Source organism: Coregonus clupeaformis, chromosome 6 (assembly GCF_020615455.1).
Source record: "Coregonus clupeaformis isolate EN_2021a chromosome 6, ASM2061545v1, whole genome shotgun sequence".
NCBI lineage: Eukaryota > Metazoa > Chordata > Actinopteri > Salmoniformes > Salmonidae > Coregonus > Coregonus clupeaformis.
In genome coordinates, this window is record NC_059197.1 from 48,695,602 (window position 1) to 48,710,457 (window position 14,856).

Sequence of the window (14,856 nt, forward strand, 5' to 3'; positions counted from 1 at the left end):
TTGGCAATGTTAACATACAGTACGTTGGTGGTAGATTATCAGACACTCAAGAAGAAGGTCTGATTTCATTATTACATGAAACATGATACAAGTGGAAAATATAAAGATCCAGTCCATTTTAAAAATTGGCGGCCCCTTACACTTCAGTGTTGTGATGCATAAATTCTAGCAAAATGTATAGCGCGTAGAATTAAAAAGGTATTGTCGGACATTATTCATTCTAATCAGACAGGTTTTTTACATGGGCGATACATTGGAGATAATATAAGGCAAGTACTGGAAACAATAGAACACTATGAAAAATCTGGGAAACCAGGCCTACTATTCATAGCAGACTTCGAAAAGGCATTTGATAAAGTACAACTGGGGTTTATATATAAATGCCTGGAGCATTTCAATTTTGGACAATCTCTTATAAATTGGGTTACTACCATGGAAAGGTAAATACCTGTAAATTTGTGGAAAAATCACCCTGATTAACTCTTTAGTATTATCCCAGTTTACCTATTTGCTTATGGTCTTGCCTACGCCTAGCGAACAGTTTTTAAAATTATATGAGAAAAAAATATTCCATTTTATTTGGAACAGCAAGCCAGACAAAATTAAACGGCCCTATTTATATAATTAATATGAATTAGGAGGACAGAAATTATTAAATATTAAAGTATTAGACCAATCACTAAAAGCTTCAGTCATACAAAAATTATACTTAAATCCGAACTGGTTCTCTAGCAAACTAGTAAGATTGGGTGAGACAATGTTCAAGAAGGGACTTTTTCCCTTTATTCAGATTACAACCCCTCACTTTCAGGTATTTGAAAAGGAAATAATCTCCCAAATATCACTATTTCTAAAACAAGCCATAGAAAGTTGGTTACAATTTCAATGTCATCCTCCAGAAATGACAGAACAAATATTGCAACAAATATTGTGGTTAAACTGAAATACTATACTAATTGATAAAAAAAACGTTATTTTTTGAGAAAATGTTTAAAAAAGGTATAATCTTCGTAAAAAAAATATTATAGGTAGGAATGGTGGAGTTATGTCGCACATGCAGCTAACAAAAACATATGGAAATGTCTGCTCTACCCAAAATTACAACCAAATGCAGCATTACCGCAAAAATGGAAGAGGAAAGTGGAAGGAGGAAAAAGTAAGGAACTTGTCTGACGGCCTTGCATTAAAGAACATAATTGGTTAAAGAAAATTGTGATAAATAAAAAAGTTTACCAGTTAAGGACCAAAAGATTGACAGCCATCCCATATAGATTGCAAAATAGTTGGGAAGAGATTTTTGACGTGGCATAGTGTTTATGAACTGATACGCAAAACGACGCCGGATTCAAAACTTACAATTTTTCAATTTAAATTATTATATAAAATTCTTGCTACCAATAGAATGTTATTTGTATGGGGGATACAATCTTCCCAGCTCTGCAGATTTGGCTGTCAAGAGACAGAATCATTAGATCATTTGTTTTGGTACTGTCCATTTGTAGCTTATATTCTGGACACAGGTCCAGGAATGGTTGAAGGATTGCAATATTTGCATGGAGCTGACCCTGCAGATAGCACTACTGGGTGATCTGAAAAGTCATAGTCAATCGATCAATAATATAATAATACTTTTAGCAAAAATGTTTATTTTCAATTCACAAACTGTAGAAACAATGAGAATAGAAAGGTTCAGAACTTTTGTAAAACATCACAGTACAGTTGAAAAATATATGGCAAATAGAAATCCAATATGGATGATGGGAGGTGTTGAATGGAGCTGAAGGATGGGACTAATAACAACAACTAATAACAACAAGATAACTAGTGTAAGACATGCTGTGTCCATAATAAGTGTATAGGTTATATATTGTGAGCTTTTGTGAAAGAGCACAGTTAGAAAGATATGGCATATAGAAGCATACCAGATGGACATCATGAAAATTATTGGAGGAAGTTCAGGAGTAAAAACAAACAAAATATAATTATTGACTGTGTCCATAAAATGTATATAGTATGTATAAGCATGAAGTAGAGGCCTAAGCATTGTTGTTCACTAGTTTACTCCAATTAGGGAAGGGATGGTGGGGTTGGAAAGTAATAAAGGGAAATATATATATTTTTAAAGGTATGTATGTATATATATATATATGTATGTATATGTGAGAAAAAAAAGAAAAAAAACATATGGGGGATTGGAAGTGATGCAGACAATTACATTGATGGAAGTTACAATCTATCTGCAATATTAAAGCTGATCTACCCCCTAAAATAAAAAAAATAAAAAAATAAACTACCTAGAAACAAATAATAATAAAAAAAAATAATAATAATGTTAACATACGTTTCCCATGCCAATAAAGCCCTTAAATTGAAATTGAATTGAGAGAGAGATAGATGGAGAGGGGAGGGGTGAGAGCTGGGAGGGGTGAGAGCTAAGAGGGGGGGGGGGGGGTGAGTGGGGCCATATATGCCATATATGGACACACCATCGACTCTGCCTTGCTATTGGCTGTGGGCCTTGTGCAGCTGCCTATCAACAAGATGGCCTTCCTCTCCACCGATGTTCTGACTCTGATTATTTTGGTTGGTCAGAGAACAGACCGTAAAGGCCAGCCTGTGTCAGTTCTAAAAAGATAGCCAGATGAACGAGGAAGCGTGTGAAACAGGCTTAGGATCAGTACAGATAGTTTGTGTATAATCGAAAAACTGAAAGTATGCTTCAATGTTAACGTTAGGTTTATATTAGAAAGTACTATGCAGCCAGTTATATAGCCGTTACGTCCGTGGACACGTAAAAAAAAAAAAGATAACCCGAGTCACCTGCACCTCCATCATTGCTCAATCCGATTCCTCGGTCGGTTGTTGGGAGGAAAACGGTCCTACGACGGGGGGAACTTACTAGTGCTGTCATTGGCACTGTTGCAGGTCAAGAGCTTGCGGATCTACAGGTAAAATGACGAAAACATGAACAATTTCACTTTACGTTAGCAAAGCTTAGCTGCATTTCAACGTCGTTAGCCAGCAACACACAATATGGGTTCCATTGCAATTTTGTTTGGCTAACTAACGCGTTAGCCTAGCCATCACACGTTACACGATAAGCCTTAACGTAGTTGGCTAACTCGTTTTAATTTTTACTTCGAAGACAGATATGTGGTACCTATCAGTTAGCCGCGCCTTAGCGAGTGTTTGTAACAATGTATCAACGAGATTGTTGTTGGCGTCTTGGGCTATAACGCGCTAACTAACCTAACGTTAGCTGGCTAGCTAACTAGGCTAATTTAGATAACTTGGTAACGTTAAGCTAACTAGCAGCTAGGAAATGAAGTTGGTTAGCTAACGTTACTGTACCTAAATAGCTAGTTTTGATAGCTACCTAGCTAACGTTAGTGTTTACTTCTTTGGGGCCTGCACATCAGATAGTTGCTAGTTAGCATAAGTGATTAGCAGATAATTAACCTAATGTAAGCTAACATTAGTTAGCTAGTTAACCAATTTGGCTTATTAAGGTCCTAGGGGGTTAACGTTATAACGTTAGTTATAAGAATAACTAAACCATCTGGTTAAACCACAAGCTGGATTTCTAAATATTTCGTCCTAGCTAGCTAGATTGCGCAATTATTGTTACATTTTTATGATATTTTTGGTCATTTCAACTGACTGTTTGGTTGATCAGTGTTAGACGACTGAATAAACACCAGGGGCATGTCAATAATTAGTCCTTGGCTAATCATGATTACCCATGTTGACCACCTGTAAGTTACAACCTAATGGAAATGTTCCCCTCAATTCTGATGGTGCTTTGTTTATAGCTAGAGTACTTCCTCAGTGCAGTAACGTTTCTCTGTTTTGTTTGTTTGATTTTCAGCTTCTTGATTTAGCATTGGCTAGGTGACCACGTTTTCCAAACACTCTGGTAAATATCTTCTCTGAATTAAGATTCGAAGATGTCTGCAGAAACAATGGGGTGTCAGCTATGACACCTTGACTTTGAAAAATCTATATTGGTTATTGAACTACAAATATGTGAAGTGGATTTACAGCTGGTAACAGAATTGCGGTAAAATTATTGAATCATGGGTCCCTGATCTGTACTACACTGAAATAAATGCATCATTATGGATATTAAGGTGTTTTATCCTAAATAGGCACACAAATGTAGAAATGTGCAGTATAGACCTCTGCATATTTGGGTATTATTCTACACACTGGCTATTTTAATGAGCTCCGCCTCCCGAGTGGCGCAGTGGTCTAAGGCACTGCATCGCAGTGCTAGCTGTGCCACTAGAGATCCTGGTTCGAATCCAGGCTCTGTCGTAGCCGGCCGTGACCGGGAGACCCATGGGGCGGCGCACAATTGGCCCAGTGTCGTCCAGGGTAGGGGAGGGAATGGCCGGCAGGGATGTAGCTCAGTTGGTAGAGCATGGCGTTTGCAACGCCAGGGTTGTGGGTTCGTTTCCCACGGGGGGCCAGTATGAAAAAAAATATATATATAATAATAATAATGTATGCACTCACTAACTGTAAGTCGCTCTGGATAAGAGCGTCTGCTAAATGACAAAAAAAAATAAAAGACCAAATTTGTTTGGACTGGACCAAATTTGAACCAGTCATAGACGTCTGTTTCCCCTTTTCCCCTCAGAACAGCCTCAATTCGTCGGGTCATGGACTCTTCAAGGTGTCAAAAGCGTTCCACAGGGATGCTGGCCCATGTTGACACCAATGTTTCCCACAGTTGTCAAGTTGGGTGTATGTCCTTTGGGTGGTGGACCATTCCTGATACACACGAGAAACTGTTTAGCGTGAAAAACCCAGCAGCGTTGCAGTTCTTGACACAAACCGGTGCTCCTGGCACCTACTTCATACCCCGTTCAAAGACAATATTTTGTCTTGCCCATTCACCCTCTGAATGGCACACACACAATCCATGTCTCAATTGTCTCAAGGCTTAAAAATCCTTCTTTAACCTATCTCCTCCCCTTCATCTACACTGATTGGTGGATTTAACAAGTGACATCAATAAGGAATCATAGCTTTCACCTGGTCGAGTCTGTCATGGAAAGAGCAGGTATTCTTAATGTTTTGTATACTCAGTGTAGTTCAATAGAGTACAGTACATTAGTGTACGCAACTCTAGTGTGCTTTACTGTGTACTGTACTGAAGTCTATTCTACTGTGCTGTACTGAACTATACTTTAATCCATTTTTTTTTACTGTACACTACTGTACTGTGCTCTCCAGACTTGTGAAACAGTCTGTACTGAACCAAATCTGAACCAATCATGGACGTCTGTTTGGGCCAAATCAAGGCCGGTCTGGACCGGACAAAAAATCAACATCTGTAGATGTTGAAATCAAGGCCGGGGGGACTGACCAAATGTCTAATACTTTTTCGATGTCCGGTGTCGGTCGGTGCTCAGTGGGTAAGGAAGCTGATTACAGTAAATGAAAAGAGCAGGGGCTCATGGATAGTTGTCAGTAAGTAGCCGGGAGAGGTGACGTTAACTGGAGGAAGAGAGGGAGAGGTGTTGTCCAGGTTGTTTTCACACTTGCTTTGACCATCAGACGACAGAAAGAGAAAGAAAACCATTATGATTTGTGGAAGGGAGGACTAGCAGGTGACCCAACAGTGGTTTGTGACTACTATAATTTCCCATTGTAGCAAATTCAATTGCAGTAATTCCCTTAGAGATGTTTTGGGAAATTCTGTTACCAATTTGGTAAAATAATTTTGTGTTTTAATCACTTAATAATTCATAACCAAATAGATATTAGTAAAATCACTAACTAATATGTAGGTATACCTTTACTTGTTACTTTTGTGAGCTTTCATTATCCTCCCTCACGAGGGATAGATTTTGGAAAATATCTTAAAGATATGTGGGTTTTTGGTAACGGAATTAAGGCACAGTGCAATGTTTCTTAAACGTACACAAGGCAAATAATTCCTCCAAAACTAAATATAAATGTTGATATTAGCTGGCAGGGGTCTTCACATCAACATTATTGTGTTTTGATGTATTTCTAATACCTTTTTAAGACGCTTTCTGGTAGATGTTTTCTAAATCCCCTTTTCCATCTGTTTGAATAGAAATCGAAGCCTTAGGATAGAAAATGTATATATGCCTTAATTTCTTAAATATAGACTCCTAGCTTTCATTAGACACCAGATTTAACATGATCCTATGAACTTGTTGATGCTCAAGGGTCCTTTTACATTGAAATGCTCTCTTCTTTTCTCAAAGACGAAAGAAGTAATCGAACTACAGGAAAAGCACATGTTGTTGGTGAGCTGGTATCTGTTATTCAGCTGAGAACTAGGCCTATACATTTTGATCTTTGGTACTAGAATCAGAAGTATGGGAATAGTGGAGCAACGGGGCATTGAAACATAAAGCTTTGGGCTTCTTCATGATTAATCTTCACATGTAGGTCTATATTCAATCGTTAAATTCCAGGGCTCATCCATTGATGTGCCTGCTTGGGTCAGCCTAATATCCTCTCAGAATAGCCTGTATCAGTTTTGTATTGATAGGGTTTGCAATGTTTACAGATAAACAACAATTCACCATTTTGGCGACCACTGTCCTGGCCCTTACAACCAAGACTATTTGAGTAAGGGGGTTGATGTGGAACTCTTTTGGTTGAAGCCAAATGGTGGAAAGAAACAACCTGATGAAGAGCTATAGTTTAAAAGGAGTGCATAGACATCCATTGCAGTTCAGCGCAGTGCTGTTCACTGCCAGAGAAGCACAGCTGACAGACCAAAAACTTCTATAGCCAGCTTGTTTGCCTGACCCTCTCATGACAAAGACAATCTGGGTTCATTTTATCGGGGATGTGTGGAGTCCATTATTCTTGTAGAAGAGCATCATCAGCCTCACCTGCTGCCCGGGCTACTGTTGTATTGTCCCTGCAGGCGCAGCCAAGGCGAGGGCCAGTGGCCGGAGTAATTTATCACCTCCCTGCACAGTCCACCATTCTCAAAGCCTCTGAAAGGGAGAGGGGAGTATATCGCTAGAGGTGAACGAGGGGCCTGTCTGAATTATCTGAGGAGAGCCTGGAATTAGGATTTTTGTTTAACTGTTTTTTAGTATGAAAGGTCCTTCCCTGCTTAGTATGCATCAGCTGTTTCTTCTCAATATTATATTTTCTCTGTGATAGAATAGGAATGGTGTAGTGCTAAACATTCCTTCAATGCCTGAGACTATTCTAATGGTGATATTTTAGTGGCCGCAATGTTTCGGAATGTTCCAGATAGAAACGCACGTTTTAGAATTGAAATTTATTCGGTGGCTGTCATGTGGCAAATAGACAACCGCGTTTTGTTTCTATACATTCCCTGTTAAATCTGGAGCCTTCTGTTACGACGTTGAGCCTGCTGAATATGCTCCAACAGAAAGCCTCTGGATTGTTTGAGCGAGGTCATATGATGGAGGAATGAATCCTCCTGCATTGGTGTGTGTAGTTCAGTGGTCGGACAACGTGGGGAGCCAGTGAGAGACGAGCCTCTGGCACGGCACTCAGCGACTTCTGTACTGCTGCTTGGCATGGACAGGATTTGGAGGATTATGCAAAAAGCTTAACCAGCCTTAATTTGCAGGAATTGTTTCAAATGAGAAAAAACTGCATTATCATTGCAGAGGTTTTATCAGCTGTCAAGGAATGAAGATACAGATTTTCGGCGACGTCCGGGCCATGTTTTGGTCCATGAATATCACTCTGATACAATAAAGGGTCTACTAGTCTCATGTCCTCATATTTCGTTCACCGCTATTACTCATTACCTGTATTACTTATTAAGCCAGTATAGATGTCTTTAAACATACTGTTTGTATTTGATGGTGTCTCCCTGCAGAGTTCAACTTTGTTTCAGCTGGTATGGAGACAAGTGTAGAATAGCTAGCCTATAGGCCACTCATAAGAACCTAGAACTGCATACTGCAGGCCGTTTATTACCATTGTAGCATTTTACTACCACCTGTTCATCAGCTGCCTTACTTACTAATTACATTGCAGGGGATGCCGTGGGATAGCCTATTTATTGACAGTGATGACTACAGGATTGATTATAGCCACTGACTGCAGCCTCTGGGTGACTGGTAGCGCGACTGCTGCCCCCCTCCATCTCTCCATCTTCTGAAGCACTGTTGGTGGCTCTGAATAATAGATACTGGTCAATAGAGAGGGAATCTGACTGGAGCCAAATGAATCATTCACTGGCTGCCACTCACTGCCTCTATCTCACTCTGCTTCAGGAAGTGCCAGTGTTTATCACAACGATGGACAAACGGACTGACACTCACTGTTCCTGTTACGCCATCCAATCTTTTTATGGGGGGGGATAAAAACAAAGTGGGGTGGTGGCCCTGGGATGTACTTCATACAGGGAGTAATCTGCAGGCTCTTAGCTGGAGCTGTGTGATTATAAAGGCCTTAACCAACCCAGGAGTAGTTCTGGCCTCTGACGCACGCACACAAACAGCCTGGGTAGCAGACTGGTCAGTGGAGACATTCCTCTTCAGCCGAAGATAGACATTTCACATTGTCATGCTTTCAACTGGCTACAAGCAGATATAGGCCTAAGTTTGGCTGGTAAGAGTCACCTCAGGGTAGTGCTGTCTGGCTCAACTTGTTTGGTATCACGGGATGGAAAGAGTGGGGCTTGTTCAGTCTTTTTTACGAGATGTTAAATATATACAGTGAGCTCCATAATTCACTGGACAGTGACCATTCTTTTGTTATTTTGGTTCTGTACTCTAGCACTTTGAGTTTGAAAGGATACAATGACAATGAAGGTGAAGTGCAGACTGTCAGCTTTAATTTGAGGGTATTTTCATACATATCGGATGAACCGTTTACGAATTATAGAAGCTTTTTGTACATGGTCCCCCATTTTCGGGCATCAAAAATCATTGGACAGTTTAACATAATGTAGAATAAAGTAATCATTGTTAATATTTGGTCGCATATCCTTTGCATGCAATGACTGCTTGAAGTCTGCGATGCATCGCCATCACCAGACGCTGGGTATCTTCCCTGGTGATGCTCTGCCAGGCCTGTACTGCAGCCATCTTCAGTTCCTGCTTGTTTCGGGGACTTATTGCCTTAAGTCTCCTCTTCAGCATGTAAAATGCATGTTCAATTGGATTCAGATCTGGTGATTGACTCGGCCAGTCAAGGTTTTTCCACTTTTTGGCCATCAAAAACCCCTTTGTTGCTCTAGCAGTATGTTTAGGGTCATTGTCTTGTTGCGTGATTAAGTGCCGTCCAATGAGTTTGGAGGCATTTGGTTTTATCTGAGCAGATAAAATATTTCTGTAGACTTCAGAATTCATTGTTCTACTTCTGTCTGCAGTCACATCATCGATGAAGACAAGTGAGCCTGTTCCACTGGCAGCCATACAGGCCCAAGCCATAACACCCCCTCCACCATGTTTCATGGATGAGGTGGTATGCTTTGGATCATGGGCATTTCTTTTTTTTCTCCACACTTTTGTCTTTCCATCACTCTGGTACATGTTAATCTTTGTCTCATCTGTCCACAATATTTTTTTCCAGAACTCTTGGGGTTCTTTTAGGTGCTTTTTAGCGAACTGTAATCTTGCCTTTCTGTTCTTCAGGCTTATCAGTGGTTTGCATCTTGTAGTGTACCCTCTGTAGTCCTGCTGGTGTAGTCTTCTGCGTATGGTAGACTTTGACACATCTACACCTGCATCCAGGAGAGTGTTTTTGATCTGTTGGGCTGTTATCAGGGGTTTTTTTCTTCACCATAGAGAGTATTCTCCGGTCATCCACTACAGTGGTCTTCCTCTGTCTACCGGGTCTTTTGACATAATTGAGTTCACCGGTTGTTTTTTTCTTGTTAATGATGAACAAAACTGTTGACTTGGGCATGGCCAGGGTTTTTGCAATGTTCCTGAATGATTGATTTTCATTTCTGAGCCTTATGACGGCCAACTTCATTTGCATCGACACTGCTGTCTTCCTCATGTTGTCACACCCCAATAACAACCTCCAAAGGCAATAGCAACGTCTAGAATCATTACTATTCATCAACAGCTCTCCTGCATTCACTAACGACACAAATGAATACACCTGCCTAACGACACACATCTGTGAAGCCAATTTAACAAATACTTGTAGTACCTTAAAATGGGGGACCATGTACAAAAGGTGCTGTCATTTTCTAAACGGTTCATCCGATATGTATGAAAATACCCTCAAATTAAAGCTGACAGTCTGCACTTCACCCTCATTGTCATTGTATCCTTTCAAACTCAAAGTGCTAGAGTACAGAACCAAAATAACAAAACAATGGTCACTGTCCAATGAATTATGGAGCTCACTGTATGTATGTGTGTATGTATGTATGTATGTATGTGTATGTATGTGTATATATATATATATACTTGTTTTTTGACAGGGAAGTCGTACTGAGACTAGGGTCTCTTTACAGATGAGCCCTGCATAAATACATCAAACACATACAATATACAAAACATAATATGAAAAACAGACACATTTATAAACATAGAGGTCTAAAGGTCTTGTTGAAACAGTCTTGTGCCACTTGTTCCTCTTAAGCACCCAGTGCCACATTTTTGGCAGGGTAACATGAAATGGCACGGGCACCCTGGGTAAACGGTTTTCCTGCAGGCCGCAGCCAAGGTCCTTTAGACTCTGCCTGGCAGGCAACATCAATTCCACTACTCTCCCCTTGTAAAAATAGGCTAGGCATATGCCTTCCTTGTTCTTCCTCGACTCCTATTAGGCAGGTCCTCTTTGAAGCGTCGGGATGGGAATCCATTTGCCGTTTTATACCTCCCTTAATCCCCTCCTTTATTCCTCCCTTCATCTGCCCCAGACACAAGGCCCTGAAATGGAAGCCTTTAATTAGATTGAAAGCCTTCAAGGTGAGAGACTTGACTAATTGAGTTTAGGTGTTGAGGCTGTCTGAAAGCATGAGTCCACTTCCTTGGGCACTGCGACTTGGTTTCTGAACTGCCAAGAAGCTAGAAGCTGATTTTCCTATCATTTGCTGTGCTCTTGCTGTAAAGAACGGCTAGAAGGTGAAATATTTGATCCAGTGAATCTCTCACACCCTTCCATAGTGGTTGCTTCTGAATCAGCATGTCACAGAATTAGACTAGGTGACTTAGGTACATGTAGAATGCATGGGAAGAAATTGTCCCTAACATTTTTAGGAGATTTGTAATGTAATTACATTTGATGAAATGACATTACTCATGTTTGTCTCCCCCAGCTAGATGACCTATAATGATGTTGAATGTTGTAATACTGCTTTCTAACTCCTCTCTTTCTCCCTACAGATTGTATGCCCTCTTCCCGTGGCGGTGCCTGCTGGTTGGCACAAAGAGAATGAGTGGCGTGGTGCACAGCAGATGCCCAGCCTAGACTCCGCCGATATGCTTCCCTTCGGCCCGTGATGGACAGAGACACCTTCTCCCACATCCGACTGTGGTGCCCACGCCCCTTTGGCACCTACTCCCAGAACAAGCCCCGAAGCACGGGTACGGGGGGAAGTGGGGCAACCCCCTCCCTCTGCAAGGCTGACACTGCAGGGTGCACGTTGCTGGAGGCCGGAGGAGGCGTGGATGGCCAGGAGGAGGAGGAGGAGGATGCCGGTTCCGAGAACACTCCTCCAGACGCCGACCCAGCCTCAGCACCACATGCCCCTTCCACCCCTCCCGGCGCCACTCAGATGGAGGATGGAAGGGTGCTGCTGGACACCTGGTACGTCATCAAGCCGGGCAACACCAAGGAGAAGATTGCCTTCTTCGTGGCCCACCAGTTCAGTGGGGTGGGCCTGTCTCGACCCAGTGCCATAAAGGTGAAAGGGAACTGGGCCACGGACTGCACTAAGGCCAAGCGTAGGCGCCGCTGCTCCTCCTATGACCCCCCCGCCCGGGCCCAGACCAACGTTATCCCCGCCCCCCCGCCCCCAGAGGCCTCCACCCCAGAGGACGTCCCCGGCGTGAGTGAGACTGACCTGCTGTCCGTGGCTGAGATGGTGGCCCTGGTGGAGCAGCGTACAGCCATGGCCCTGCAGGGCATGGTGGCCCAGGGACAGACGGCCCCAGAACACCCCGAGCACACACTCCTGCGGGGCACAGTCTCCGACCCCAGCCCCATGGTATTCCTGTCAGAGAGCCCTGACCCCCCGCACCCCTCAAATGATGCCCTGGAGGAGGAGGAGGAGCAGGAGTCGCGGCGTGTGGCTCAGGCTGTAGCCCACTTTGAGTCCCAGCATCAGCTCCTGGAGAACACACTGAGGCCCGCTTCGGGCCTGGACTCCCCCAGGGAGAGGGAGCGGAGCGGGGACTCTGGCAGCGCTGGGCCCACCCACGGCCGAGGTGAAGTGAGGATTGCCTTCCGGGTGTCCAGCCTGGATCCTCGCTCGCAGTCGGAGCCCGCAGGCCGGCCCCGCTGCATGTTCATGAGCTGTGGGGGAGGAGGGGGGCAGGCAGGGGCCCGGGCCAAAGAGAAGATCACCTGTGATCTCTACCAGCTGGTCAGCCCCTCGTCACGGGACCCCAGCCTCCTGCTGGCCGGCTCTCCAAAAGCTGACCCCCATGGGGAGGGCCATACGGACCGGCCAGCCTCCAGCAGCCCCGACCCCAGCCAGGAGCTTGGCTCTGGGGAGAAGAAGCCTGTTGCCCGGGAGAGGGTGACTGGCTTCCACGTGGAGGTGGTGGTCACGGGTGCTGTGGACCAGTGTGTGTTCTATGGCAAGGACAGCACAGAGAATGTGCAAGAGGAGACTGTGTGTTTCGCCATACCCAGTGGGGCCAGCCCTGCCGACGGCTCAGAGGACCCCCCTCCAGGCCAGCTGTTCTTCCTGCAGCCCCAGAGAGGGTCTGACGAGGACAGTGGCACCGGCAGCAGCAGTGGAATGTGCTCTTTGGACTGCGCCAATAACAACGGTCCTGCTGGGGATGCTGCTGACCGGCCGGACTCCCCCCTGGCCGGCGTGGAGGACTGCTCTGACCCCTCCCTGTGCCGTCTCTACCGCCATGTCTCTCACGACTTCCTGGAGATCCGCTTCCAGATCCAGCGGCTGCTGGAGCCTCGTCAATACATGCTGCTGCTGCCCGACCACATCATGGTCAACATCTTCAGCTACCTGCCCACCCGCTCGCTGGCCGCCCTCAAGTGCACCTGCTACGACTTCAAGGTTCTGATTGAGACGTACGGTGTGCCCGCCACCGACTCGCGCTGGAACCAGGACCCGCTGTACCGCGACGACCCCTGCAAGCAGTGCAAGCGGCAGTACGAACGGGGCGACGTGTCGCTCTGCCGCTGGCACCCCAAACCTTACCACCACGACCTGCCTTATGGACGCTCCTATTGGATGTGCTGCCGGCGCACGGACAAGGACACACCGGGCTGCCGCGTGGGGCTGCATGACAACAACTGGGTACTGCAGCCCTGTGAGCTGGTGCAGACCCGCGCTAAGAGGGAGGACGGGAGGTAAAGGGGCCCTCCCCAGGTCCCAGCACCCCTCTTACTCCCTCTAGACCCCATTGCCCCTTGGTGGCACACTAAAGACCAGGGTTGGGGTCCTCTCCTGTGTTGTCAGCTCTCTCTCTCTCTGCTCGCTATCACCTTGTTCTGAGTTCTTAGCAGTCGACTAGCTTCCTGCTCGGTTGTTAGTACATGTGAAAACTGGACTCCTGATGAGTGGGCTCATGCTGGTGGTATGGTATGGTGCTGCATGGGGCCTGATGCTCAACATTTCTGCCTATTGGTCAAGTGACAGTCAAGTCCTAGCTATGCTGTCAGTACTGGAGCTGACCCCAACCTTACTGCCCAGAGGGCCAGCCACTGAGGACTAACTGGCTGGCTCACAGAGGGAGTCTGTGAAAGTTTAAAGGTCGAATGCAGCTGTTTTTATGTCAATATCAAATCATTTCTGGGTAACAATTAAGTACCTTACTGTGATTGTGATCAAAAAGAAAAACAAATAACATCTTAGCAAAGAGCAATTTCTCAAGCATGAATTTTTGCTAAGACTGTCTGGGACTGGTCTGATTGGGGAGGGGAATACTGAAAACTAGCTGTTGTTGGCAGAGAGGTTTTGAACTCTTTGTTTCTTATTGGTCTATTAACTAATTTACTGCCTGGTGATGACACCAGGCAGGCCAAAAATCCATCCCACCAAAACAGGCTGAAATTTCAGGCTGTGTTTTCAAACAGCTCTTACACTAAAAGGACATTATCTTGCATTTTCACAATTGCACAGTATAATTCCAACCTCAGTGCGAAAATGTATATAAAACACAGGAAAATCACGTTTTTGACTGCACTGGGACTTTAATGAATGAGACTCTTAACAGTGTGGGGGCAAGAGAAGGCAATTTGATGTCACTTTGTACAAAGGTTTTGACTGCTTGTTTAGCAATTTTTGTTTTTTGGTGTGTAAGCGAATGTTTGCTGTTCTTTCCTGTTTTTTGAGGACTATGTTCTACCTCCCTTCACTTCCTCTCTATTTTTTTAGCCCCTCCCCACTACCACTAACCCCCAGTCCCAACTCCCTGCTAGTCGGCAGAGGGCAGTCTTTGCCAAAGCCGTTGTTTGCTTCAATGCGGGTGAAAAGAAACACGGACCATAGAACTCTCTACACCAGCTTCCAGCCTTAACCCCACTGGTCCCGCTCACACTCCCCAAATCTGCAAAACCTTGACAAATACAGTATAGAAAACTTTGTTCACTTGACCCCTCTGACTGGGTATGGGAGACCACTGTAGGTTTCAGATGTACAATGCTAATGGGAATATGTGCTTCTCAAATAAACAGAAATGATTAAAACTGGAATATGACACCTGACACGTT

At 44.3% G+C, this 14,856-nt stretch overlaps 1 protein-coding gene across 1 annotated transcript; it reads left to right on the plus strand.

Annotated features, from left to right (window-relative positions):
- The first annotated feature begins 2,542 nt into the window (after positions 1–2,542).
- Positions 2,543–14,838, plus strand: LOC121567506 (F-box only protein 46). Its single transcript, XM_041877597.2, has 2 exons — positions 2,543–2,948; positions 11,334–14,838. The coding sequence occupies exon 2, from the start codon at positions 11,450–11,452 to the stop codon at positions 13,496–13,498; it is 2,049 nt and encodes a 682-aa protein (XP_041733531.2). The 5' UTR covers positions 2,543–2,948; positions 11,334–11,449; the 3' UTR covers positions 13,499–14,838.
- Positions 14,839–14,856: the final 18 nt, after the last annotated feature.

Coding starts and splice junctions, on each gene's coding strand:
- LOC121567506 (XM_041877597.2), top strand. CDS start 11,450: ATGGACAGAGACACCTTCTCCCACATCCGACTGTGGTGCCCACGCCCC.